Here is a 26639-nt window from a genome sequence, read left to right as displayed (position 1 = left end):
CTAACAGGAGGTGGAACCAGCCCAAGAGAGCTATGCGTGTTGTAGTCAGCAAAGCTGGAAGGAAAGAGCTATCTAATAAACCTTTAATATTAGACATGGAATTACAGAATTTGGAGTTTGCCCTGCTGGTTTTCAGTCTTGCTTGGTCTGGTATTTTCTCACTATGCTCCCTTACCTCCCTTGTTTGATTCTGAATACCCTATTAAAAGTAAAATTTCTCAAGAATTAACAACAAAATTTTGTTTGATTGTGTATATGGGTGCTTTGACTATGTACAGGTCTATACATCTTTGCATGCCTGGTGACTGAGAAGGTCAGAAAAGGCATGAGAAGTTCTGGGACTTGAGTTACTGGTGTTTTAGAGCCACCATGTGGGTGCTGATAATTGAACATGGGTCCTCCAGAAGAGAAGTCAATGTTCTTAACTACTAAGCCATCTCTTTGACTCCTTTTTTTTTTCAAACCCTGAAATACCACTATAAAACAAAGTTAAGGTAACATAGCTCTGTGATAATTCACACCGAATGAGTAATTTTCTCTTTTAAAAAAGAAAAAAAAAGGGTATATCCATATACTCTGAAACCATCTCTCCATTACAGCCTACCTACCAGCAATTCCTAACCAGTCACTATCGGAAAAATGACCTCTGCCTTTGGTACCAACAAATTCTGGGCAAAGTCTCTGTTGCGAAGTGCAAGCGTCGGATGCCAGAGGTAGAAGAGCTCAAGTGGGTAAGGCGCTAGGAGGATTGCTAAAGCCACTGCTGGGATAACAAACAATTTCAAGAGTCAGACAGTGAGGATGAGATCGCTTTAGTCTCCTAGACCTCTTCCATCTTAGAGTCGGGTTCCCCATGGTTCTCAAGGTAACAGTAAGTGTGGAGGGACATGGTGATGTTCAGAAACAAGATAAGCTACTGAGGGATAGGCAGATGCCTCGAGCTCCATCAGAGTCAGGAGAGATGGCTTCCTGTGGCTCCTACCATTCCTCAGCACACTGATGGCAATAAAAGGAACAATTTCCATCCTCCAAGATATCTTAAAGTCAGACAAACCTAAATTGGTATTTACCAAGAAAATCCTGCATACCCAACCCAACACTGCTAAACTAATCAATCGGCTTAAATACTTGAAAAGCACAGTGGATCAAGAAAAGGACATTCTGCAATGACAGGTTATATATGTTGTCGGATCAATTCCCAATTAAATGCCCAGGGTACCTGATAGGTCACCAGATGAAACTCCTTTGAAATACAGTGAAGTCTAAGCTCCTGATGCTGTTATTGAATTACTGATAATAGTCTCAGATCCAACAAAAACTCTACTCTTTTAAAGTCCACCCTCTTGTAAATGTGAAGTTTTTATCTTTAAAACACCAAAGATTCAGAAAAGTATGCCCTCTCTGTGATTAAACTTAAGTTAAAAATGCTGTCCTAAACCTTGAAATTAGTTTCACAAGCCTATGTATTACGACCCCACAAAGGCGCAAAAAGTGTTCTTGCATACAGGCATTTTAGTGGTTTTTAAACCTAGTAAATAATAAATCTCTTGGCAGAATGAAATGAGAACAAAGTTCCTTTTCAATATGATAATGTCAAAATGGCAGATGCTGGCACAGCCCAGACTTGGAAGTGGCCAGCAGCCTGATTAGACCAGATGCCGCTTCCCAGAGTGAGCCTGGTGGTGATGCACACGTGCCACCCAACTGTTCATCTCTGCTGCTTCTGCTTTTCATCAGAGTCCTTGCTACCCTTTCATCTCATCCCTAATGCTGCGCTTTGAAATGCACGTGAGGCATAATACAGTGAGGAAACCTAACACAGTGTTTCCGCGAACACACAGGTTACAGAGACCTGAAAGAGCATTTCTTTGGGCATTTCTGAGTCAAACTTCAATAAAGATGAGAAAAACTTTTTTACTAAAGGTTTTCTGAGAATTCATTATTCTGAAGTGATGGAATTTCAATTTCCTTTTGATGCCAAACAGATAAGCTTCCAACAGGTCAGGCTTACAAGACCATCTACACCTTCAATGTCTAACTAAATTCAGACCAGAGAGAAATGTCACACTCCTTGAAAAAGTGGAAAGCTGGGATGCCAAGGTAAATTACACTTTACAAGGTAAAGCACTTGTTGATTACACCTTCCAGGTAAAAGCAATTATTTGGGGACAGCTCATTTTTGAGGGAAACTCTTATTTAAAAAATTCAAATTCTTTTATCCAAAAGCCAGAGCAGTGTCTGTGTACGGAAAAGCATTCCCCCAGATCAGCACAAGCTGCGTCTGAATCGAAGATCAAATCCTGCCAGCCACCTCGAAGTACCGCTTCTTCTGCAGTGAGGCCAACAGCAATATAAATCAAGTGCACATTCTCAGTCACAACAAGATGCTGGAAGCAAAGAAAACCCGAAGTGGGGAATGCTCTGTGCGACACTGGGCAGCTACTAACACCCTTCTGCAAAGAGAACAGGGGAGAAGCAATCAAGCTTGTAACAAGGTTGGGTACTCAGAAAGTGAGGTGATTTTCACATTACACTGTGCGTCCAAGGCAATGTTCCTCTGAACAATAATACAGTCTCCTGATCTGTCCGGCCAAACCACTCCACACCACTGCTTTTTGCTTGCATGCTTTGCTTCATACCTGGCCTCCCCGGGAGCCATAGTCATTAGGATTAAATAAGCAATTTAAAAACCAATCAATCATTAAATCAGAATAAATTCAAGGCAGCTAAATTCGGCACACCAGTGTTTTCTCTAAATTCCCTTTGCAGTGCTCTGAATTCCAACTGTTTCGTGTTCTCTGTCTGAAAGGGCACAAGGAGGGGAAGACTACCACAGCCTGGCCAGTCACGACTAATTGTGCTTTCCGTGAGGCTGGCTGATAATTGACTCATTATTCACAGCCATAGCTATCAACCTGCCAAGGCACAAATACATAAGCCTGGGGTGGGGGTGGGGGATACATATATATGTGTGTCAAAAGCCCCAGATGAGGGACACCGTAGCACTAACACGAAATTTCAGAAATGTCCAGTGCTAAGCACACCTAGTGAGAAGAAAATGTGGAGCGAGTGTTAGGTTGCTAAAATTCTATTGTTTATGTTCAAGAAGGAAATCTGCTATTAGTAGGGTCCTGAAAGTCCAAAAGTGACATTCTGGGCATCAACTATGTGCAAGACGAGAAAGACAACTAAGGTGCAGTTCCTGCCTTTACGGAGTAGCCAGTCTAGGAGGTTAAGTCACGCATGCAAAGCACCCAACAAGAAGAAAGGCATCTGTGACAAACCACACGGGAGAGGCACAAAGTCAGAGCCTGGCAAATGGTAATTGGCTTTTGGAATCATGAAAAGTTTCACTAGAAATCAGCCATGTGAGGTGGGCATTGGAGGAAGTTGATGAATTCAGCAGGCTTATGTATTCCACAGGGGTTGGGAGGTGGTGAAATAGTGAGGCTTCCAGGGCCAGACGGCCAGGGCCTGCGGCAGAGCAGTGAATCTTCCAGCAAGATTGTCATACACCTTCTGTGACCTGTGAACAGGGTATATTTAGAAAACTCAAATAAACCTCTGCACTTGACAAGGGAGTCGGTCACAGTCTAGCTGTGCTCTGCAGAGGGACACAGAGTAGAGTGGACAGGTTAGGTCGTGGAGGCAGGAGAGTCACGTGACGGTGAGGCACACACTGTATTGTCTTCCATGCAACACAGGGGAGAAGTAAAAGAAGCTACAGAAGAGGCAGAGGTTTAAGAGAGAAAAAAATAAGCCTGCAAAATGAGTTCTTTTTGTGTTTCTAAAACAGAAATAAGGCACCATCTCCCACTGGTTACATTTCCTCCCTCTAGATATCACAGAATACATGCTCTTTATCTTCCCATGGCCGTCTGTCCACACCAGTGTTTTACATTCCAATCAGCATGCCCTTGGTAACTTGCTCTTAGTCTCTGTGATGGAAGATATAGATAATACGGTGTGCTTGTAACCTGTCAGTGAACTAGAATGTGGTGCAGAGGCCACACACACACACCTGACAAGCTGAGATATTCTTCCCAACAGGTTTAGTCAGGATCACAGAATCATAACACATTTCACCATGCAAGCAGATACATTATTTGGATGTTGCTTCCTAAAGCTTTGGTCTCGATTCAGGTGAAAGCTTCTGGTGACAGTGTCTACAGGTGACAGCGTTTACAGGTGACAGTATCTACAGGTGACAGCGTCTACAGATGACAGTGTCTACAGGTGACAGTGTCTACAGGTGGCAGCGTCTACAGGTGACAGTGTCTACAGGTTACAGTATCTAGAAACAACAGCATCTACAAATGACAGCATCTATAGACAACAATGTCTACAGGTGACAGAGTCTACAGGCGACAGCATCTATAGACGACAGTGTCTACAGGTGACAGTGTCTACAGATGACAGTGTCTACAGGTGACAGCATCTACAGGTGACAGTGTCTACGGGTGACAGTGTCTAGAAACAACAGCATCTACAGGTGACAGAGTCTACAGGTGACAGTGTCTACGGGTGACAGTGTCTAGAAACAACAGCATCTACAGGTGACAGAGTCTACAGGTGACAGTGTCTGTCTACAGGTCACAGTGTCTACAGGTGACAGCATCTACAGGTGACAGCATCTACAGGTCACAGTGTCTACAGGTAACAGTGTCTAGAAACAACAGTGTCTACAGGTGACAGAGTCTACAGGCGACAGCATCTACAGACAACAGTGTCTACAGGTGACAGAGTCTACAGACGACAGTGTCTACAGGTGACAGAGTCTACAGGCAACAGCATCTACAGACGAAAGTATCTACAGGCGACAGCATCTACAGATGACAGTGTCTACAAGTGACAGTGTCTACAGATGACAGTGTCTACAGGTGACAGTGTCTGTCTACAGATGACAGTGTCTACAGGTGACAGTGTCTGTCTACAGATGACAGTGTCTACAGGTGACAGCGTCTACAGGTGACAGTGTCTAGAAACAACAGCATCTACAGGTGACAGTGTCTACAGGCGACAACATCTACAGGTGACAGTGTCTACAGGTGACAGAGTCTACAGGTGACAGAGTCTGTCTACAGGTCACAGTGTCTACAGGTGACAGTGTCTGTCTACAGGTCACAGTGTCTACAGACGACAGTGTCTATAGGTGATAGTATCTACAGGTGACAGTTTCTACAGGCGACAGCATCTACAGGCAACAGTGTTTGTCTAGAGGCGACAGTGTCTACAGAAGGTAGACTCTATGGTATCTGAGAAGTTCATTTGTTGAACACACAGTCCATTTGTATTAATTGTTCAGATTAGCATACAAAATGTTAAGTTCCATTCTGGTACTGTCCTTATCGCTATGAAGCAACTAAGTTAATGTATAGTTTATTCCCTTGGTACGAAATGTTCACACACAAGCTAGACTCTTCTGGTGCTTGAGCTAAAGCCATGGTGTCATACAGTGAAGAATTCAGAGTAGAAATCCAAGTGTTCATGAGAAACATCCGGACCTCTCCACAGATTTATCCAGTAGTAATTTATGTACCATCAAATCCACTCAATTTAGCACAGTATCCAATAATTTCTAGTAAATATATAGACATGTAACAATCACTGCCACTTAATTTTTTGTTTTTGGTTTTGGTTTTGGTTTTTTTTTTTTTTTTTTTTTTTGGTTTTTCGAGACAGGGTTTCTCTGTAGCTTTGGTGCCTGTCCTAGAACTAGCTCTTGTAGAGCAGGCTGTGTTGAAGGGAGCTGCGGGCTGCGTTCCTGCCACCCGGCTCCCAGCCGCCTGGCTAGCTTATGCCCCGAAATAACAACACACAAACTGTATTCTTTTAAACACTGCTTGGCCCATTAGCTCTAGCCCTTACTGGCTAATTCTTGTATCCCAATCAACCCATCTCTAATAATCTGTGTAGCACCAGTCTTACCAGGAAAGATTCAGCATGTCTGACCTGGCGGCTTGCTTCATCGCGTCTGCCCTGGAGAGCAGAAGCATGGCGTCTTACCTTACTTCCTCTTCCTCCCAGCATTCTGTTCTGTTTACTCCACCCACCTATGTTCTAACCTATGAGGCCAAGTTCTTTATTAATTAACCAATGGCCTTCCCACATCAAGGCTGGCCTCAAACTCCCAGAGATCCGCCTGCCTCTGCCTCCCGAGTGCTGGAATTAAAGGCGTGTGCCACCACCGCCCGGCTTAATTTTTTGTTTTTATCACCCCAAAAAGGTGCCTAGTGTCACTCTGAAGACTCCTCCCCCATTATCAACCCTAACAACAGACAGAAGTTCATACAATTTGTGTCGCTACTGGTTCATATTTACTAGACATGCCATTAAAGTTGTAAACACATAATTTCTCTTCTTTAGTATGACAATGAGATGCAGCAATATTGTATAATCACACAAGGTAAATAAAACTGAATTATTAAGGGTTGCAATGGAAAGAGATGAACTCACAAATACAGAGAAGGGCAGAAGCCATCGCCGTCCTGGATCTTGCCTCACACTGAGCGACAGCCAGAGCAAGAGGAAGAGAGCGCCTTCTCTTACAGCTATCAGTGGACACAGAGCACTTCAGAACACACCCAAAGGGCTGGTCCCCCAAAAGCTAATTGGCTGCATGGATTCCCACAACACAGCCATGTCATGGTATATACCAGCATTTCTCTCCTTTTATTGTCAAATATCCACTGTGCCTTGCTTCTCCCTTCACCTAATAATGGACATTGGGATTGTCTCCACGATTACAATACAGCATTTTCTCCATGGACCAGCATCACTAATCCAGTTTCATACAGTGTGAAACATAATGAAATCAAACCAACAGATAACTACACTCGCAGCTGCCTTCCACATCAGATAAGAGATGTGTGTGTTTCCTGAGGCTATGACTCTCCAGGCACTTTATACTATCACCATAGTGCAGAATTGGGACTTCATCACATGGCCCTGTTTTCTTTGAGTTTACAGAAAATTCTCAAAAATTTTCTTTATAATTTGTTAACTGTTTATGTCTTCCTACTCATGTATAAGCCTAAACAGAGCAAGGCACTCACTTTCAAGAACTCACTCATGGTTCCTGGAAGGGAAAATCCTCTCTCCAAAGAATCTGAAACAAGACTGGGAAGTAGACTAATAGTCAACTCTCAACCGCAAATCCTCACTGGCTGCTGGGCTGCAGGGTGGACAGAAGGTTGGGAAGGTTATAAGGCACAGCAAGAACATAACATTTACATATCTCTCAGCTAGCATATCATCTAATTTTTTTCCAAAAATCATGATTAAATATGTGGGCAAAGGTTTCACTAAAAAGCCAGTAACATCTCTTCTATTTCCTTGAAATTTTCACTTGGTTGATGCTATAAATTTTGCTTGTTTCTGAACTAGCATTTTCACATATGTTTCCAAAGACCATAAATAAGAAAGCTACAAAAAGGTAGACAGAAAGAGAAAGGTAAGGGAGGGAAAGAAGGGGGCAAAGGGAAGAGGAGAGGAGAGGAGAGGAGAGGAGAGGAGAGGAGGGGAGGGGAGGGGAGGGGAGGGGAGGGGAGGGGAGGGGAGGGGAGGGGAGAAGAGAAAGAGAAGATGAGAGAGGGGAGAGCAGAGGAGGCCAAGAAAGGCTAAATCTTGATGAGGGCCTATGGCCATCTATCTGTGATGGCCTGCCTCTACTTACATGTCTTCTGACCTTCACCTTCACACCTCTAACTTTTGTTCACATCGTACAAGGCACCCTGGCATTTTGAAAGTGCCTAAGTCAAGCCAATGGCTCATCACTGGCTCCCCTGGACTTAAACATTTCAGGCTTAACTCCCTCTCTTTCTAATCTCTAAAAGATGGAATTATATTAATTGTTTTGTATCTATTTCCCTTTTCTAGAAGGCAAATTTCTCTGAAGGCAATAATTTTTATCACTTTTGTTCACTTTAATGAACAGAACTTAGCAAAATGATGATGGCAAAACAAACAATGGCACACTCATACAGCTGAATTCTATGCAGTTATCCAGCACTGTTAAATAATATTCATTAGGATAGGAAGATGTTCATAATGTAATGTCATTTTTACAAAGCAAGTTTCAACAAGATTATATACAATATGATCTTGTTTCTATAAAATTACAATAAATTTGTCAAATATATAAATGAAGGAAAACAGTAAGCTGAGCCTTTAACTATAATTTAGGCATCACAAGTAAAAATAAATATGCATTTATGTATAGTATATGTATGTAATACTAATAAATCTATTCAATAGAAATTACTCTCTCTATATATTTACTGATAATAAAAGTGAAACTCAGAGTTTGCAACCAAGCAACTTTCCCAGGACTACCCAATTAGATAGTAATAAAGCTTGTATTCAAACATCCTGATTACCTGCAACTCACCTGTTCTTAAATAATGATTGGATATGTAAGTACTATTCATAAGTATAGAAAATTCAAAAAAGATACATACTATCATGGTTTCTAAGACATATGTTTTTTTAATTTAATAGTTTAATATAGTTTTGCCTGTACGAAACAGATACCTAAGTTAGCAACTACCTAAATGAGATGAAAGTTTATTTTCTGCTCCCATACTATATAAATGTATACAATCAGGGGCTAATATGGATGCTGTGCTACACAAAGTTATCCTAGACCCCACCTTCCTAAGAACTCCTTCCAGCTCCTACTCAGCTACCTCTAGAGCACCACCCTCTCCACACGGTCCAGCATGACACACCACCACATCTCTGTGCAAAGGACAAGGGTAGGGTGAAGGAGAAGGTACAAACACACTTAAAACTTCCCATTACTAGTTAAAGTGCAAGGCACACGCCTTTAATCCTGGCACTCTATAAGCACAGACAAGCAGATCTCTGGAAACTTGAGGCCAACTTAGTCTACATGGTGAGTTCTAGGCCAGTCAGGACTACATAGTAAAAACCTGTCTCATAGATAGATAGATAGATAGATAGATAGATAGATAGATAGATAGATAGATAGATAGATAGATAGATAGATAGATTAGATAAATAAATAAATGTTTGAAGGTCAAGGAAGACCAAAACTAATCAGCGCCAACAGGGATCCAAGGATCCAACCAGGCCAAGGTGCTGTGTGGGTTTTGTTCTATGAAGTGATCCATGATCCATGAACCAGGTTTGGAAGATTGCTGTGGTACCCTGAGGACATGGCTTCCAATTCCAGGTCTATGAGAATTATTCTCATAAATTATTCTTATAAATTCAATTCTCAACTAGGAGATCCTGTTTTCAAAGGAAACTCACAGGAAACTATAGGGATGACTCTAGCTAAGACTCCTAGCAATGAGAGATATGGAGCCTGAACGGGCCATCTCCTGCAACCAGGCAAGACTTTCAGGGGAGGGACTGGGACACCAACCCAACCACAAACCCTTTGACCTACAATTTGTCCTGCCTTCAAGGTGTACTGGTGTAAAGACAGCAGAGAAATGGCAGGTGTGGCCAACACCCTGAGCAGAAGTGGCAGGAGACCCACACCCTGAGAGGAAGCTCAACCTTGAGGGCCAGGACCAGAGGTAGGATACCCCAAAGACCTGCAATATAACCAAATACGAATGGGAAAGAGAGAGGGAGAGAGGGAGGGAGGGAGGGAGGGAGGGAGGGAGGGAGGGAGGGAGGGAGGCACCAATAGAATGATTGCTAATAATATTCTGCTATTCTCATAGATTGGTTCCTTGCCCAATTGTCATCAGAGAGGCTTCATCCAGTAACTGACACAGATGTAGAGACTCACGGCCAAACATTAGGCAGAGTCTGGAGAATCCTATGGGAAGGGAGGAGGAAAGACTGTAGGAGCAGAGGAGTCAAGGACACCACAAGAAAGCCCACAGAATCCACTGACCTAGGCTCACAGGGGCTCACAGAGACTGAACCGACAATTAGGAGCCTGCATGGGACTGACCATGGGCGTGCGTTACAGCTGTGTAGCCTGGTCCTCTTGTGACTCCTAACAGTGAGAGCATGGGCTTTCTCTTACTCTGATGCCTGCTTTGGGGCCCATTTCTCCCACTGGATTGCTTCAGCCAGCTTATACAGGAAGAGGAGCCTAGTCTCACTGCAACTAGATATACCTTGACTGGTTGATATGAATGGGAGGCCCGCCTATATCTAAAAAGAAACAGTCGAGGAGGAATGAATGAGGAGGAGAGGTAGAGAGGAGGTAGGAGGAGGAATTGGGAGGAGGGGAAGGAGGGAAAACTTTGGTTGAAAGTAAAATTCTTAAAAACTTAATTAATTAACAAAAATAAGTATCTGTCTTAAGGATGTAACTCAGAAGTATTTAAGCCGTAGGTGACAGTAAGAAGTGTGATCTTATCATGGATGAGGACAGAGTAGCTAAGTTCTGCTAAGGAGTACACCCACCCCATGCTGTGTGTGTGTGTGTGTGTGTGTGTGTGTGTGTGTGTGTGTGTGTGTGTGTGTGTGTGAAGGGCATTTGTACCTTACAGTATTTTCTAACTGCTCTGTCATGACAAAGAAAGTTTAAAACAAATATGCATTTTTAACTTTGCTGTTCCTCTTTTAAATAACAGTTTAATCTAGTCAGGAAAATACTCTTAGGTAATTCCTTAAAATGTACTAAACACCTCCAAGTATGAAATACACAGCCGAACAGCAGAAAGCCCACCAGAAACCTCAGAACTATTAGAGGGACACTGCCTGGAGGTTCAGGCAGCAAGATGCTCCGCTCCACACTCGTTATCTTCCTGACAGCAAAGTGCCCAAAAAGAACAGTTATCCTGGCAAGACTAGATTGTGTGGCAAGGACATTTTTCTGTGGTGGAGTTCCTGAGCCATGGATAGTGGGTGGCACTTGAGACTTGAGACAGAATTGTGTATAACCAGAGACCACTCTAAAACTGCAGAGATCAGCAAGATCACAGTAAAATTGTTCACATAATTTGCTACATTCCCCTGTCAAAATGTCTTTATATAATATAAAATGGTAACATTAAAAAAAGACATATATAAAACAAAATAAATTATTGTTTCTCTTTTTGCAGTACATCAAAATTGCATGAAGGCTATATAACTTACTCTTAAAATGCAATCTGTACCAAAATGAGCATAAATTTTTTGAAAATTTCATGTATTTCCCTTTAGCCATCCCTCTTACATACGCACATATACACACATATACATAAACACACATACATACACAAACACACATGCATATATATACATACCTCCATCTCATTTAAGGCAAATTTTTTAATTTTAAGGCTATTCGGAAAGCCAAGGTCCCTAGGATGCACAAGGAAACTAGTCGATCAGAATTAGAGTCCTGAAATATGCATTTTAACAAGTGCCTCCCGTGTGATTTTTGTTGACACATAAGGTAGAATTCCCATGTCAAGGTTTCCTGCAGTAGAATTATACAGTTATGTGAACATATAGTATTTAGTCCATCCACCAGAGGCCAGCACAGAACTATTTCCTGACTTTTATAGCTGTACAGTATGCCATACACCATACACAACATCTACCACACATAGTTGGTTTTAACCTCAAGAAATAGCATAGAAACTGACTGATACTGTACACTCAAGGTTTTAACATTTAACTTCGATATTGCTCTTTTAACAGAAAAATCAGTTTCCCTAACTACACAGCCTTTAAGTCGTACCCAGGACCTTCACGAATATGTTCTCACGCCAAGTATAGGAGCTGCACTAAACAGCAGACTGACTCCTGTTTGTGAGTTTGAAGAGTAAACGCCTGCGTTGTGGTCTTGGGAAATGATAAGCCTGGACTAGTTCTTAGGTCTTTTGATGAGAAGACAGAATAGCGCTCTTCCCGCTACACTGGCCTTGCCTACAACAAAAAGAACCATGCGGGCAGCACTGTGAGGGCTTCACAGAACAGCACTGCACCCTGAGATCATGTCTGTCTACCAACTTGCATCAAAGTACATTTTGTTCAACTCATCCAAGTTAGAGGATCTCCTCTTCTTCACAAATAAGTCTTTGCATACATTTACAATAATCTAATATTCAAACATGGCATGTGGCCTTAGGGATCTCCAGCTTTTAAGTTATAGGAATGTTGGAAATTCTTTCATTTTTACAGGGTACTCTTAGAATATCCCTCATTTAAAAAAAAAAACTAGAAGTAAAGAAAGAAATGTCCACGCTATTCTAATTATTCTTACTGCTTTTTATTTTTCTTTTGCAGGGAAGGAAGTTTGAGACAGGGTCTCACTATATAGTCTGGCTGTCCTGGAACTCACTCTGTAGACCAGCCTGGCCTTGAATTCACAGAGATCAGCCTGCCTCTGCCTCCTGAATGCTAGGATTAAAGATGTGTGCTACTATGCTTAGCTTGCTTTTGTTTCTTAACTCATAACACATTTACTCAATCAAAATCTGAGACCCCAGAATCAAAAGTAATATTCTGAATATGATTTGTCAGTTCTGGGCAAGCCAAAATTAATATGGCCTCATTAGTGAGCAGTAACTGTATAGTCTGTAAGTGACAAACATGAATTGCTATCTGCTTTCATACATCTAAGCCATTTAGATTCAGACCATCTTTCTAAAGCAGACAACAAAAAAATAGCAACACAGCAACTGATGAATTCTTTTAATACAGAGACTCATTCTTCCATCCCTGCATTCCCAGATTTCATTTCAATCCTTACAGCACGGCTACTAGAAGAATGCTTTCATATGCCACACTACCGAGCAGAACAGCCCAGGATTCTGAAATGATGCCCACATTACCAAGCACTGGGCTGGCACTGCACTTAGAGACTGCAGCCGGAGGACAGGATTAGATGACTGCTTGCCATCCTTTTTGCCTAATCAAGAGCTCGTAAGACCACAACACCTAATGCAAAAGCAAAGTCCAGAAAAGTACATGAAAGCAACATGATGATTCTCCCTGTTCCCCTATACCAAGAAAGCAAGGGGCTGCAAGAAGAGCAGTCTGGCTGCCATCACTTAAATCTGTCTCACCGGAACAAATCCAAACTCGGGGGGGGGGGGGAGGCACAAAAATCCCATACTAGAGAGCTGTGGTTTTCTTATAAGAAAGACACAAGGATGGTTACAACATGGTTTCCTGTTTGTATCCCTTTGGGCTTAACCAAGCATATCAAAGAAAATATTATTATTTCATGGCTGAAAGAACACTTTGCCAAAACCCTTCTCATCTGAATGCATGCTTATTCAACTGAATCAACACATACAGTCCTATGACAGCCGCTTCACGTGGAGCAATTTACCTTTTCCTCCAGGCAACAGTACACTTACCGGCAGTGAGTAAAATAACACCTCACCTTCAGGAAAAATAAACACCGAGCAAGTGTTCACCTAGGCAATATTGCTTAAATTGTCGAAAAGCTGGAAATGCCATTTGAATTAATTGATCTCACTATTAGTAATTTTCAGTATTTCGTAAAAGTTTAAAATCCCATCTGTTTGTTCAGTTCTTTAGTTCATAAATGCACATTAAATGTGCTACATATAATGTTAAAAACTGAAAATACACAGAATTGAAGAAATGATTGTTTTAATTATGATCAAACCAAAGTTCTTTTTTTTTTTAAAAAAAAAAAAAAGCCCTCTTCCCTAAGAAGCATGCCAAGAAAAGATATCATTGAAACAAAACAGTGTGCATTAAGAACACTGCCGAAAATAAATTTAATGATCATAATTCAAAGTGCTATACACACTTAAATATTTTCTTTCTGTACCCAATTACATCTAAATTGCAGAAGACACACAAAAAAACCTAATGATTATCTATGGACCAAATACTCCCATTTGAAGTAAATATGAATTGTAAAAACCTATGCTGAAGATTTATGCTAATATACCTAAAACAAAATGGCTCCATCAGCTTGAAATCTGTCATAATTTGAGGAGGGAAATTTCCTTCTGCAACTGAACCAGCAGTTTTCTGTGTTTCGTAATTTGTCAATTTGTTCCCTAAGTGTAGTGATTTAGTGACGATGAAAGAGACTGAGAAACAAATGAAAACTGCTTAATTACAGCTCACAGATGTTCCCCCCAAAGAGAACCCGGGCTGATGCTGCGAGTGCTGGAGGATCCGACTTTTCTTCCTTGGCGTTCTCTGTGACATCTGATGCTATGACGAAGAGGTCACATATTGAGGGCTACCACTTACGATCACTAGAAAACGCAAGCTTATTTTGTCCTTTTCTTTGGGGATTCTAAAAGCACATCACAGAAAGCCATAAGGGTCTGTAGAGATGGCTCAGGGGTTAAGAACATGTGTTACTCTTGCAGGCAGCCTGCGTTCAATTCCCAGCACCCAAAATCGGCCACAACTCCAGCTCCAGGAGACATGATGCCTCCTTCTGACCGTCAAGGCCACCAGACACTTATATGGCACACAGGCATGCATGCAAACTAGACATTCATACACATAAAATAAATCTAAACAAAATTTAAAGAAAAGCCTTAAAATAACAGTTCCTAATTCCCTCCTTTAGAAGGCCACATTTAGAAGGTTTTCTCCTTGACTGTCTGGTTAGTTTGACTGGGAAGTCCTCGTGTGATGCCCTGCCAACGTCCCCACAGGGTTAAGCCCATTTCGTCCATTTGCTGTGTTATTTCTTGATTGTGCTCTTTGCTGTTAAACTCACATTTGCAAAAGAGCTTCCTGCGTGGTCTGACTTTTTTTTTAACTTTTTCTTCTTAATGTGGCTAACAGAAAAAAAGAAAAAGGAAACAGAAAGACACTCCAAATGGGCTATGAACTAAAAACACCACTCAATATTCAGTAGGGAATTAAATGACTGATAACAACAGCACAGAATATGTGCGCCACAGCCACCTGGAAGCTTGAAGCTGGTCAGTCCGTTTCCAACTTCCTCCAGCAGGCAATCTGCCAGTTGCAAGAGTATCAAAACAATGTTAAGCCCTCGGGTTTCTGCCTAATACTCGACAGAAAATAACTGCGAAAGGCTACACAGCGAGGATTATTTTTCTTGTTGTGTTTTCTTTTATGAAAGAAGGCTGGTTTTCTGCTCTACTGAAATTCCTCTCCTGCTTAGAAATGGGTAAGAGGACCAGCTGCTTGCTGTATTTTTTTCTCTGTGGTATTTTTCTACAGCAGATTTTAAAATTCATTCTTCAGACTGGGAAAAGCCTCTCTTTGTACCCAATCCCACCCGTGGAAGTTTAAAGATTCATTTCTAACGTTCAATTCAAAACAGCTTTGGGGACCGAAATGTGTCAGCTTCAGAAACGTGTTGTTCCACGTGCTGCCTCCAGTTTCATTTTTAATTACATTTTTTACAAGTTGTCAAGTATGAGTAGTGATATTCCTTTGGCTGAACTGACAAGTCAAAATTTATCAGTCCAGAAGTGTAAACCAAATCCCAGCACAAGATGCAAAGCTCTTGACAGAACAGACGCTCAATAGAGAAGCAAATAATAAAAGACTCCTCAGATGAGAAGCACGTGGCTTTGAACAAGTAACTTGGCCTCGCAGGCCTAGCATTGCCTAGGCAAAGTACCCCTGACTCCACCTTAAGTGCTTCATCTCCCGACCTCGTCAGTCACCTGCTCCTCGGTGCTGTCTGCCATGCCCTGCAACACCTCGCATGTACTTTTGCTCTGTTTCTTCTTCCACACCCAAGCTCAGATTTCCACCTCCACACCTCTGCTCAGCCTCCAGGCCAGTCTCCCTGAGTCTAGGGGATTCCTCCTTCCTTGGCTTCCAGTTACTATGTATATCAATCTAACCCTGGAGCACCATGACCCAAATGTGGCTATTCCTCAGGGTCGGGACTGACAACCTATCAGCCATTCAGTTGTTCTTGTTTTCTCTTTAGTCCACCCTTCAATAAATATTTACTAAGCATACACTCATCCCATAGTACATGATATCATTTCTGGTGTTAGAGTGAGGAGGAGCAACAGTGAGCGAAATTGACCAGAAGCAGTTCCCATGGAGCCTGTACTCAAAAAAAGGCAAAACACGTATGTTCTGACATTTGTTCCAATGGCTCCTATCCACATCAGTGCCTCCCAGACCTCAAGAAAAACTGTCCAGCACTGTCAGAAACAGAGGAAACATCTCCTTGAGAGCGTGGCTTTGAAGTCACTCCAAATAGACAAACAACACAACTGTACCGACAACTTGTCACGTGACCTGTAACAAGCTGATCTGGGCGCTACAGTGAAATATCCACAGGGCTGATGGTTTAAACAGCAGAAATTTTTCACGGCCTCCCGATTCCTAGGTGAAGGCTTGGTTTCTTGTGTAGACTGTGGTCTCAACCATCACAAGGCCACCTCCTCACTGTGTCATTTTAGGGTACATGTCTCTTCTCCCCCCACTCCTACCCCCACCATTCCCCAAAGTCATAGTAGACTGAAGAACTATTCTAGACTCATTAAACCTAATTACTTTTAATCTAGAAGTTCAATGCGCTATCCATTGCGCCACAGAGCCAGGTAAACCTAATTCCTTTTTAAAGGCCCCCATCTCACCATCTACTCCACATTATGGTTAGGGCTTCAACATAACAATTTTTAGGGTTATGTAGTCCAGCCCATAATGGTCAGTTACTTAACATCTTAGACCTTAAATTTGTTCATCTGTAAACTGGTAATAATAAAACTTGAAATCATTTTTAAAAACTCCACTAGGCTATGCAAGACTAATTAAGATGATCCATGTAACATGCAAATATAGCACCCAGTAACCACTAAATGTCAGCTGCGGCCAGCATGTGAGCCTGGTTTTCTCACACACTAACACTGGTGGGTGTCGCTATGGGGGAAGTATGGTGGTCAGCTGTCTGGAATTTCAATCTCTGACCTGACACCAAGCAGATTTCCAATGTACAATGACTTTCTGGACCCTATGGCATAAAAGGAATGGTAAAGACTATGTTTTCATATTACTGTGACAACAAATGATGGGTAAACATATCAATAAACGAATCCAAAACAGAGAGCAATGGGCTGTCTCTTCCAGCTCTACAGTTTAAACAGAAACAAATTTAAACAACTACGGGCTGCAGAGAGAACATGCATAGTCTTGTGACTGCAGTAAGAGCCTTTGTAATGTCATCTAGACCATGGTCCTCACAGTCAGAGACTCAGTGCTGCCACAGGATCATCTACAGAGACCCATAAAGAGAAAACCCCTCAGCTCCTCATGATAGGGACACACTCCATAAGCCCAGAATAGACTTTGAAATCTATGCTTTCATAAAGGCTAGTTCTAAGAGCCAATGAAGTCTAAAACTATTGTTAGGCATAAATGCAATGTGGCATGTGATTTTAAATTTTCAAACAGTCATGTTTGAAAGAGATAAAAAAGAAAAAGTGAAGTTGATATTCATGTTTTTATTTAAATCCATTTCAACATAGTATCTTAATATTATTAACCATATCAAATATAGGTAATTAAAAAATATCATCTATATCCCTTTTTTTGAGACAGGCTTTCTTTGTGTAACAGCCCTGGTTGTCCTGGAACTCACTTTGTAAACCAGACTAGCCTCAGATTCATGGAGATCTACCTGCCTCTGCCTCCGGAGTGCTGGAATTAAAGGAGTTCACCACCATACCTAGCAATATATTCTATTTTTATACTGAATCTTCAAAATCGAGTATCTATTTTACAGCTATAGCATACCACAAATCAGAAGTCAAATTTAGATTAAAAATACTTATTTACTTTGATTTCCAAACATTTGCCTTTAAAAAATAACTCGCATAACCAATTTGTCCCAAACACATTTAAACTTTTATCCTACTAAATTAACTGAGTGTGGTTTATCATATTTATATTTAAAAGAACTAAAAGTAAATAAATATTGAGTCCCAGACTCTCAATGGCACCAGCCACAGTTCAAGTATTCAACGGCCACCTCTGGCTAGTAGCCAGTGTGCTGAACAGGGCAAGCCTGTGTGAGCACAGACCACAGGACCGCCACATATCCCTAAAATGTGCCATCAGCTAGGGAACCAGCACAGCTCTTCAGGCAGCCACATGTGCGTGAAAGACACAGATGTAGTCCTCTGGGATGGGACGAGATATGAAACTCTGAGCAAAATGGAAGCCTATTTAGGTTTTGGAACTCTAAGGCCAGCCAGAGCACCACCATTTGTCTTAGACACCCCAACACAGAATATTCTACATCGTGTGGAAAGCCCTTTTTGAAGACATACCACAAGAAAAAGAAAGTGCTAAGAAGAAAGGGTGGCAAATGAAATGAGAAAACACAGAGAAATGAGAAATGGAAGCTTCCATCAAGATCTGAAAAAAAATCTTTGATTTCTACTTAATAAAAATAAAGCAGGTTAAATGTTTCAAGGACCTAAAAGAGTCCCTTGGGGAGCTGACCTGTGGAGTATTTTAAGAAATAAAAAGAAAATTAGGAACAGATTAATTTAAGAGTTGTTAATCATAAAATCACAGTAGAGTCTCTTCAGTCTCCCGGGAGCACTCACAACGAATCCCAGCACTCAGGAGGGGGAGGCAGGAAGAACATAAGAAAGTCACAGTTGGCTGCACAGCAAGCTTGAGGCCAGCCTAGGCTTCATGAAAGCCTGTCATGGAAAAACCTCCATTTTAGTCTCCAAACTACTTTAAGATGAATGGTAGGCAATATAGGAAAGTTTCATGGAAATTAATAATTTTACCTAAAGCACAAAACTAGAACAACAGCTGTGGTTGTGCATAAGTGCTTGCATAGGTAAGTGCAAACACTGGAAACCGAGAGTGCACACACAGGTAAGTGTAAACACTGGAAACCGAGAGTGCACACATGGGTAAGTGCAAACACTGGAAACCGAGAGTGCACACATGGGTAAGTGCAAACACTGGAAACCGAGAGTGCACACATGGGTAAGTGCAAACACTGGAAACCGAGAGTGCACACAGGTAAGTGTAAACACTGGAAACCGAGAGTGCACACACGGGTAAATGTAAACACTGGAAACCGAGAGTGCACACACGGGTAAGTGCAAATACTGGAACCGAGAGTCAGTGACGACTGTAACGCTCTGTGGTGGTCCAAGTTCTGTTATTGTACTAACATGCCTGGGGTCGGATGTTTTATAAAAAATCAGTTTGTTTAATTCATGGTTTTGAAATTCAAGGGCACAATGCCAGTATCTGCTGAGGGTGATGCCAGTGACTTGGGAACGGCTTCATGGTGTAAGAATACAATGGGGGAGAAAACCCAAGTCAAGTTAGGAAGCCAAGGACCAGGGAGAGACCAGTACTGCTCTTCTTATAATCACCCAATTTAATTAGGAATTACTGACTCCACAAACAAAGTTCAGTCCCTCGTGAGGGCAGCGTCCCATCAACCTAATAACCTCACACTAGGCCCCATCCCTTAAAAGTTCCAGCAACGGTCTGAGCTCTTAAGGTCCAAATGAGGAGCAGAAGGAGGGAGAACAAGAGCAAAAAATCAGGACCACGAGGGATGCACCCACCCACTGTGACAGTGGAACTGATTTATTAGGAGCCCACCAAGGCCAGCTGGTCTGGGACTGAATAAGCATGGGTTGATTCCGGACTCTCTGAGCATGGCGGTCAATGAAGACTGATGAGAAGCCAAGGACAATGGCACTAGGTTTCAATCCTAATACATGAACTGGCTTTGTGGGAGCTTAGCCTGTTTAGAAGCTCACCTTCCTGGACGTAGATAGAAGACCTTCGTCTTCCCGCAGGGCAGAGAATTTGGACTGCTCTTCAGTATCGAGAGGGAGGGGGAATGGTGTGGGGGGAGGAGAAGAGGAGTGGGGATAGGGGGAGGGGAGTGGGGGGAGGGGGCAATATTTGGGAGGAGGGGAGGGAAATGGGAAACGGGGAGCAGGTGGAAATTTTAATTAAAAAAGAATAAAAAATAAATAAAAGAAAAAAAAAAGTTCCAACAACCCACTATCGCCAAATAAGTATTTATTTAAAAAATTCACATTTTCAAAACCTTTACAATGATATAAATTGACAAATGGGGGCGGGATGCCTCTTCCACCTAGATATTCTACGAAGTTCTTAAATTAAGAGATATTTTTATCCACAATGTTGACAACATATACTGTGTCTTCCAATGGGAAAAACAAAATTCCACACGCTGATTTTCTAACACATATCTTCCAGTTTAATTATCCTCTTGAACTGAAGATACTATTGAGAATTCATTAACTATCTGTTTAAAATTAGTAATTAATATCTCTAAACATCTTGATAGAACATTGTATTTATAATCAAATATGTACCATGGTTTAAAAATCTTTTTTTTTTGAACTGCAAAAAAAAAAACCCTCCAAAATATAATCAACTTCAGTGTAATGTAGTGAGAATTATGTGCAATATTAACAGTCTCCAGCTGCTTTCCAGGAGTCTGAAGCAATAATGTGAATTTCTCTCAAAAAGCCTATAGTTTAATTTTTCCAGAGAAATAAGTTTAATGGGATTACTGACCCTCTTAACACTCCTCTAAAGAAAATGAATCCCATAAGCATTCTGGCATATAACTATTATAAACATAAATAGAACAGTCAATCAATAGACATAGTAATGGACTTGAGAACTTGAACTACTGAGGAAATGTGCCTCAGTCTGCCTGCTGACCATGTCAGCAGAAAGATTCATGCAAAAGAACCAAACATACTGGGACAAATGAAGGGCCTAAAAACAGGGTGGGGAGGCAGAAGCCTTCAGAAAACAACCTAATTTCTTAGCCTATCTGCCTGGATCAACTATCTAGGCTATCATTCAATTCTGAGTCATGTCCCTACGTACCATTTGGTCTTTTAGGAGGTATTTAAATGTTTCAAGGGGGGAAAAGGACAATTACTGATTTAAGACATATTTTTGTACATACAATTCTTCGCGCTTTAAGAGGAATTTTTCAGGTCATTAGTCTCTAATGTGAGCAGGCACCTGGGGATATTTTGAAAGGAAACAGCAGCGAGCATGCTTGGAGCTGCAGTTTATGTGGCTCACATCGTCATTTATTTCAGCTCGGTTTGGGGCCCCATGCTGCATTCAAAAGGAAGTCACCACATGGGAAGCAGTTTCTTTCTCGGCATGCAATGGCCAAGACAGAATCTGAAGACAGACTAGATAAAGGGGAAGCTAATGCTAAGGTTTCACAATTCCATGGTACAAAAATAAAATCAGGTATACAAATAATATCTAAAGTAATACAGATACAAATGTCATTAATTCTTCCAGTTTTATCTTTATTTGGATCATCTCATGCCAGCCATTCATACTGCCATGTTTAGGTCTAAAAAGCAGGAACTAAATCACTAGGCTCACAGAAAGCAAGCAATTTCCTAAACCCAAGTTCATTAACAAAAAGATGCTATAATCCTGAGTTCACAGACTAATGGTCATTCTGTCATGATCTGCATATCATGACAAAACAGTTCATTCACGTGGTCCCCAAATTAATCAGCAGATCTAAATTATTCACTGCCCTCAAGTATATATAAAACTCACAGCCTACATGTTTTGTTTAAGTATAAACAAAATGGATAATGATATTATTTTTTGGCTATCAGAGAAATAGGACACAATATTATACTGAGAGTCCAATACTGTCAAAATTGACAGCATTTTTTTAAAAGAAAAAAAAGAAAACAGTGGGGTATGGGAAACCCTCACCTGAAAGGACTTCAAATATTGAACGTTTTTCAGCAGGATACAAGATTAACTCAAAAAAATCAGTAGCCCTCCTGTACACAAATGATAAACGAACTGAGAAAGAAATCAGAGAAACATCACCTTTCACAATAGCCACAAATAGCATAAAATATCCAGAGTAACACTAACCAAACAAGTGGAAAACTTGTATGACAAGAAATTTCAATCTTGGAAGAAAGAAATTAAAGAAGACACCAGAAAGTGGAAAGATCTCCCATGTTCTTGGGTAGGTAGAATTAACATAGTAAAAATGGCAATCTTACAAAAGCAATCTACAAATTCAATGCAATGTCCATCAAAATCCCAGAAAAATTCTTCACAGACCTTGAAAGAATGGTAATCAACTTCATATGGAAAAGCAAAAAACCCAGGATAGCCAAAACAATTCTGTACAATAAAAGAACTTCTGGAGGCATAACAATCCCTGACTTCAAACTCTACTACAGAGCTACAGTACTGAAAACAGCCTGGTATTGGCATAAGGACATACAGGAAAACCAATGGAACAGAATCAAAGACCTGGATATGAATCCAGACACCTTTGAACACCTGATTTTTGACAAAGAAGCAAAAATATCAAATGGAAAAAAGAAAGCATACTGAACAAATGGTGCTGGCATAACTGGATATCAACATGTAGAAGAACAAAAATAGATCCATATCTATCACCATGCACAAAACTCAAGTGCAAATGGATCAAACACCTCAATATACAGCCAACCACACTGAACCTCATAGAAGAGAAAGTGGGAAGTACACTTGAACACATTGGCACAGGAGACCACTTCCTAAATATAACCCCAGTAGCACAGACACTGAGAGAAACAATTAATAGATGGGACCTCTTGAAATTGAAAAGCTTCTGTAAAGCAAAGGACATGGTCAACAAGACAAAATGACAGCCTACAGAATTGGAAAAGATATTCACTAACCCCACATCAGACAGAGGTCTGATCTCCAAAATATACAAAGAACTCAAGAAATTGGTCATCAAAAGAACAAATAATCCAATTAAAAAATGGAGTACAGGCCTAAACAGAGAACTCTCAAAAGAGGAATCTAAAATGGCTGAAAGACACTTAATGAAATACTCAACATCCTTAGTCATCAGAGAAATGCAAATCAAAACAACTCTGAGATTCCATCTTACACCTGTAAGAATGGTCAAGATCAAAAACACTGATGACAACTTATGCTGGAGAGGTTGTGGAGATGCAAGTGGGAATGCAAGTTGTTACAGCCCCTTTGAATGTCAGTGTGGCAATTTCTAAGAAAATAAGGAAACAACTTTCCTCAAAACCCAGTAATACCACTTTTGGGTATATATCCAAAGGATGCTCAACCATGCCACAAGGACATGTGCTCAACTATGTTCATAGCAGCATTGTTTGTCATAGCCAGAACCTGGAAACAACCTAAATGTCCCTCGACCGAAGAGTGGATAAGGAAAATGTGGTACATTTACACAATGAAGTATTACACAGCAGAAAAAAATAACGACATCTTGAAATTTGCAGGTAAATGGATGGAGCTAGAAAACATCATTTTGAGTGAGGTAATCCAGACCCAGAAAAATAATTATCACATGTACTCACTCATAAGTGGTTTTTAGACATAAAGCAAAAAAAAAAAAAAAAAAAAAACAGCCCACAAATCACAATCCCAGAGAACTTAGACAACAATGAGGACCCTAAGAGAGACATACACAAATCTAATCTACATGGGAAGTAGAAAAAGACAAGATCTCCTGAGTAAATTGGGAGCATGAGGACCTTGGGAGAAGGTTGAAAGGGAGGGGAGAGGCAGGGAGGGGAGCAGAGAAAACATAGAGCTCAATAAAAATCAATTAAAAAGAATATTTTATTATATATAAAATGAGAATGGGAGGAGAAAAGGCCCAAGTTAAAATTTGATATTCATTTATGATTTATATGCCTTAGTCTGAAGGTAAACTCATACATTTTTAATTACATGTTTTAATGCATAGGTATTTTTACTCTAACTTAGCACATGAGGTCAGATGTGGACTTTTGTACATGTGTAATCAGGAATTTTCAGGTTTCAGATTTTCAAATTAGAAGTATTCAACCTGTACCTTGAACAATCAAACAAAAATGTCAGATTCCCTTTTCCCTCTCTTCATTAAAATGTCCTTGCTTTTGCATGCTCATGATTTCAAATCAGATCAGGTTTACTATGAATGTCATGATCTCCAGACAAGAAAGCCCTACTCTCAAACATGGATATACATTAAGTCACCAGAGGAGCTTTTACAAAATGGTGGCTCCTTGGCCCCAGCTAAGCTGAAGAATGGGCTCTGTAACAACAGAGTCCAAAAGCCTCTCAGATGAATCTAATATGAGATTCAGTGGAGAGATCTCAAATGTGTATTGATGGCCCAGAAAGGGCCGGTGTTGAAAGCAAATCAAGACAATTGAAAGCAGAACCTAAAGTGGACACAACTCTAATGAACATGAATGAACAAGGTGCACACAGTTTCAGATGGAACGAAAGCACTCCAAGGCAGGCACATGAGTGAACAAGGTGTGCACACATTTTCAGACAGAACTAAAGAATTCCATGGCAAGGGTCCTGAGCTCCAACTAACATTGCTATAAGGGAAATCACATACCACATCTTTTCATGTGACCTAAAAAATTAGAATCAATTTTTTCATAAAATTACTAAGCATTTAAGTGTTGGCTCAATTAAAAACCAACACTATATAGAATGAGCAAGCACATAATGAAACACACACTTTGAGTTTAGACTTCAGGCTCCATCCAGGCCATATCATTCCAGGTCAAAGGGATGTTTCCTAGTTATCCTCCTGGATATTGGAAGTAGACAAGATTGCCAGGCAAAAATGGGGAGATTGGGGGTGGGGCTGGGGGTAAGGGGAGATGGGGAGAGAGAAGTGAGAAGGGGAAGATGGGGAGAGCTTGGGGGAATGGGACGGTTGGGATGGAGGAAGGGTGGATATGGGAGCAGGGAAGTAGATATCTTAATTAAGGGAGCCATTGGCAAGAGTCTTGACTCTAGAGGGGTTCCCAGGTGTCCAAGGAGATGTCCCCAGTTTGTTCCTTGGGCAGCTGAGGAGAGGGCACCTGAACTGGCCCTATCCTATAGCCACACTGATGAATATCTTGCATATCACCATAGAACCTTCATCTGGCAATGGATGGAGATAGATACAGAGACCCACATTGGAGCACTGGACTGAGCGCCCAAGGTCCAAAGGAGGAGCAGAAGGAGGGAGAACATGAGAAAGGAAGTCAGGACCGTGAGGGGTGCGCCCACCCACTGAGATGGCAGGACTGATCTAATGGGAGCTCACCAAGGCCAGCTGGACTGGGACTGATGGAGCATGTGATCAAACCGGACTCTCGGAACGTGGCTAACAATGAGGCTGACTGAGAAGCCAAGGACAATGGCACTGGGTTTTGATTCTACTGCATGTACTGGCTTTGCAGGAGCCTAGTCTGTTTGGATGTTCACCTTCCTAGACCTGGATGGAGGCAGGAGGACCTTGGACTTCCCACAGGGCAGGGAACCCTGAATGCTCTTTGGACTGGAGAGGGAGGGGGAGGAGGAGGAGGAAAATGGAAGGAGGTGGAAATTTTTAATAAAAAAAAAAAAGTTTCAAAAAAGAAAAAGAAAAGAAACCTCAGCACCATCCTCATCAACAGTATCACCATCATTCCAAAAATGATAACCACACCCAATGTGTTAACCACTGTGACCAGTTCTGCATAGCATATCCTTAGTCTTTAGCATCCTTTGAGGGAGGTGCCATGATTAGTCCTACTTTCTGGTAACAACCCCTATCAAAGTCAAGTAGCTGGAAAATGATCACACCAAAATCCAAATGAAGAAGAGTATCTTAGTTTTAAATGTGCTTTTAACAGCTTGAAAGATAAAATGAACAGCTAAAATTTTCTCAGCTCATCTGCAGTTATCAAGTATCTCTGATTCTACAACACAATTCTTGAACAAATAAACACTTAGGTGTTTACACCTATCAGTCACAAAGTCTCTAGCAAGAATGATGTGCTCTAAGGAGTTGAATGAATGCTCATGAGTCTTCTGAAAAGACACCGAAGGCACAGACTTAAAAAGTCATTTACTTGTTGCTGTAAAATGTTACTTCATATAGCTCTCCAGGTGAGGAAGGACTCAGCTTTCTTTACAGGGCTGGCTACTGGGAGTTTGACGATGCTCCAGTGAGTATATGCGCAACACAAATTGGACTTCTTTTTCTTTTTCTTATTTTTTTAGGGGGGAAGGGGATACAGCAGGACATCACAAGGGTAAAGGGGTTGGCAGACCTGGAAGGACTAGGCAGTGAGTTTTCTCAGGGCTCATGATATACAATTTCCAAATAATCAATAAAAATATTATAAAACATTCAATATTTTACCTTTTGAAAGATGAGTAAAAGTGCTCAGAAATTCTTCATATGTTTGCTCAGGACAATTGATAAACTTATCCAAGACATCTTTCATTAACTGATCTTCATCCATTATCTCTGGTCTCGGTATTTGGGCAGGCATTCCTATTCACGGGCCACTCTACAAGACAAAGACAAACACAAGTAAGGCAGCTTCAGCAACACTGTGGAGAGGAATTTATGGCCCCAACAGGCAGGGGAATTGCTGCTGGAGCAGTGGACTCCGGTAAGAGCTGGAAGCTTCAGCACATTCTGGGCTGTGAACTGCTAACTACCTATTTGGATTTCATTTTTCTCAGTATAAGTTTAAGTCACAAGAATAGTGTCACATAACTCAACTAGAAACTACAAATCTTTCATTGTGAGAAGAGTCTCAGAGGGACATCTATGGACCACCATCGCCACTACCACCCCATGTAGTAGCAACAACTATTGGAGCTGGTATGATCTAGGTGCTTCAATGTTAGCTTCCACAACCCCAGGTAAGTTCATAAAGCCAAAC

The 26639-nt window shown here is 41.2% G+C and overlaps 1 protein-coding gene across 2 annotated transcripts in view; it reads right to left on the bottom strand.

Annotated features, from left to right (window-relative positions):
- The window catches only part of Iftap (intraflagellar transport associated protein), a 77615-nt gene that overhangs the window by 35662 nt on the left and 15314 nt on the right, over window positions 1–26639 (bottom strand). For both annotated transcript variants that reach the window (XM_057780914.1, XM_057780915.1), the window contains exon 2: window positions 26108–26258. In XM_057780914.1, the coding sequence (XP_057636897.1) occupies window positions 26108–26240 (133 nt within the window). In that variant the 5' untranslated portion in view covers window positions 26241–26258. The remainder of the gene's footprint in view (window positions 1–26107; window positions 26259–26639) is intronic.

This window comes from Chionomys nivalis, chromosome 9 (assembly GCF_950005125.1).
Source record: "Chionomys nivalis chromosome 9, mChiNiv1.1, whole genome shotgun sequence".
NCBI lineage: Eukaryota > Metazoa > Chordata > Mammalia > Rodentia > Cricetidae > Chionomys > Chionomys nivalis.
This window is presented reverse-complemented; position numbering and strand designations above follow the sequence as displayed.